Source organism: Lipotes vexillifer, unplaced genomic scaffold (genome assembly GCF_000442215.2).
Source record: "Lipotes vexillifer unplaced genomic scaffold, Lipotes_vexillifer_v1.1 scaffold98, whole genome shotgun sequence".
NCBI classification, from domain to species: Eukaryota; Metazoa; Chordata; class Mammalia; order Artiodactyla; family Lipotidae; genus Lipotes; species Lipotes vexillifer.
This window is the reverse complement of record NW_006799611.1, coordinates 1,873,670-1,876,158: the sequence shown is the minus strand read 5'-3', so window position 1 is coordinate 1,876,158 and position 2,489 is coordinate 1,873,670. Positions and strand designations below refer to the sequence as shown.

General features: G+C 56.4%; 1 protein-coding gene across 1 annotated transcript in view; it reads left to right on the top strand.

The window, feature by feature from the left end:
• ST6GALNAC6 (ST6 N-acetylgalactosaminide alpha-2,6-sialyltransferase 6) overlaps positions 1-2,489 on the top strand; it is an 18,722-nt gene that overhangs the window by 1,870 nt on the left and 14,363 nt on the right. The window contains exon 3 of the mRNA XM_007471745.1: positions 1,302-1,392. Coding sequence (XP_007471807.1) covers positions 1,302-1,392 — 91 coding nt within the window. The remainder of the gene's footprint in view (positions 1-1,301; positions 1,393-2,489) is intronic.

The following is a 2,489-nucleotide window of genomic DNA, read 5'->3' as shown; positions in this document are numbered from 1 at the left end:
CCCTTCTGATGAGCCGCAGTTTCCTGATCTGTGCCGCAGGGACTGGACCCTGTGAGAGTCCGGATGAGAGTCCGAGGGCCTCCCTGCATGGCTTTGAAGGCTGGCTGCGAAGCCTGGCTGCGGAGAAATCTGAAGCTGGGCTTGGGAGGAGGGGGCTCCCGAGGAGAGGGGGCGGGGTTGGGTGGTGGGCGGAGTTAAGTCCCAACCAATCAGGAGCGGCGTGGGGGCACCTCCTTTGGTCTGGGGTTCTGTGGCTATTCCTGGTGGCGGTGTAGGAGTAAACAGCTGCTAGGTCAGGGGGCGGAGATAGTGGCGGGAGATGGGAGGCCCCTGGAGGGAAGGACGGAGCTGGGAAGCTCCTGGGCCCCAGTTTCTCTCTCTGCGCACTCTCCTTCCCTTAGTGCCTTCTGGCCTCGAATCTGCTGGAGGTGGCTGGACACAAGTACTTACTCCCTTTTGACAGGTGGGGAAATTGAAATCTGCATAGAAGCTGCGTCCTGCATGGATGAGCGGGGGCGTTGGGGAGTGAGGAGCAGAGCTGGGCTTGTATGGTCCCGGACCCCACCGTGCCCCAGGGTGGGGCTGTGATTATAACCATTGGACAGATGAGTCTGAGTCCTTAACCCCCAAGATCTTATTAATGAACAAAGTCAAAGGGGAAAAAAAAGATAAGAATGAAGTCATTCAGCAGTCCTCCTGCACCCATCTCCAGGGCTCTGGAGACACAGCAGAGGATGTGAGGCCCTGTACCAGGTGCGACCTCAGAGAGCTCTCAGCGGGGAGGTGGCACGCAGGGGACATTCCTGGCCCACCTCAGGCTTGGAGGATGAGTGGGCATGAACAACATTGTGGAGGGTGTTCTAGTCAGAGGGACCAGTTTATGCAAGACCTGGAAGGGTATGAGTGTAGAGGAGTTTAGGGACCTACAAGGAATGTTATTCCCAGGCCTCAGGAACATAAGACAGGGTTTAGAGTAGGGGTGTGAATGGGGCTCCTGCTGGGTGGGGGGCAGGCCCCCCCAGCAAGGGAGCCAGTTTTAGGCCTGCCAGCAGCCTTCGAGCAGAGTGGGAGAGTGCCCGGGCAGAGACAGAGGCAGGGCTCTGCCACCACCTGGCTGTATGACATCAGGCCAGTTCCTGCCCTTTCTGGGCCTCAGTGTCTCCACCTGCAAAATGGGTACAGCCCTGAGCCTTGAAGTCATGGGTGGGTAAGAGGGCTGGCAGGGCTGGGGACGGTGTAGCCTAGGACCAGCTGGACTTGGGGGAGGGCACCCAGGCCATAACTCTTTCTGTGGCTTGCAGGTGTGACCCCACACCCCTGCCCCCTGGGCTACCTGCAGGACGCTGGCCCCTGCCCCTCAGCAGACGCCGGAGAGAGATGAGTAGCAACAAAGTAAGTCCCCCTTCATTTCTTGTCCCCATCTCAGCTTCTTACTTCCCTCCATGAAATGGGCTCCTTTGGACCTGCCTCAGACCCAGGTGCTACAAGTCTGTCTTCCCTGCCGAGAAGCTGCTGATGCCTGGGAGACCCTGGTGTGAGCCCTGCTGTGGCCACTGATCTGTGTGGCCTGGGCAAGCTCCTGCCTCTCTCTGGGCCCAGGTCCACCTCTGTCCTCCTAGACTTGGACTGGTCCATCTGTGGTAAAGGACTGGCCGAGAAGGTGACTGTGGAGTGCTGTGCAGGGGGTGGGGGTGGGGAGTGAAGGTGAATGGGAGGTTGGGAGAGGGGGCAGTGGTCAGAGTCAAAAATGACATGATATTGTGAGCATCACTCTGAGGGTGTCAGGGTTCCCCATGATCCATTCATTTTTGCTTTCCTGAGCACCTACTATGTGCCTGGCCCTGCACACCCCTTTCCTAGCTGCACTACAGCTTTGGCAGAGCCTGGGGGTTGGGGGTGGGGTGATCTGCGTGTGTCTGGGTCCAATCCAGAAAGAGAAACCACTCAGTAACTTGAATAGAGAAAGTTTAATATAAAGAATTACTAATTTTAATTGGGCATTGGGGTAACAGGGGATTAGAACTCTACAGAATACAGGAATAGCAGGTATAAGGAGCAGCCACTGGGAATTTCCAGTCGTTAGGACTTGGTGCTTCCACTTCTGGGACCCAGGTTCGATCTCTGGTTGGGGAACTAAGATCCTGAAAGCCGTGTGGCACGGCCAAAAAAAAAAAGGAGCTGCTACCACACCCAGGGTTGAGACCCAGGCCTTGCTGGGCTGGAGAGGGCACAGCTATGGCCCACTGGATGGCAGAGAACTCACTGTGGTGCTGTGCTGTAGAAGTTGTCATAAATCCACCTGCTAGGCTACAGGGAAGGCTGTTCACAGGAGATAACTCCCAAGAGACACTTCAAGCATCAGGTAAAACTGCTCCAGGGAGGGGAAGCTTATGTTTTTTGGGTGTTGCTGGTGTTGAGTGTGCCACATGAGCGCAACTCTGGAGAAGCTGTGGTCGCAGCAGGAATCAGAGGCACTCTATCTCAAAACT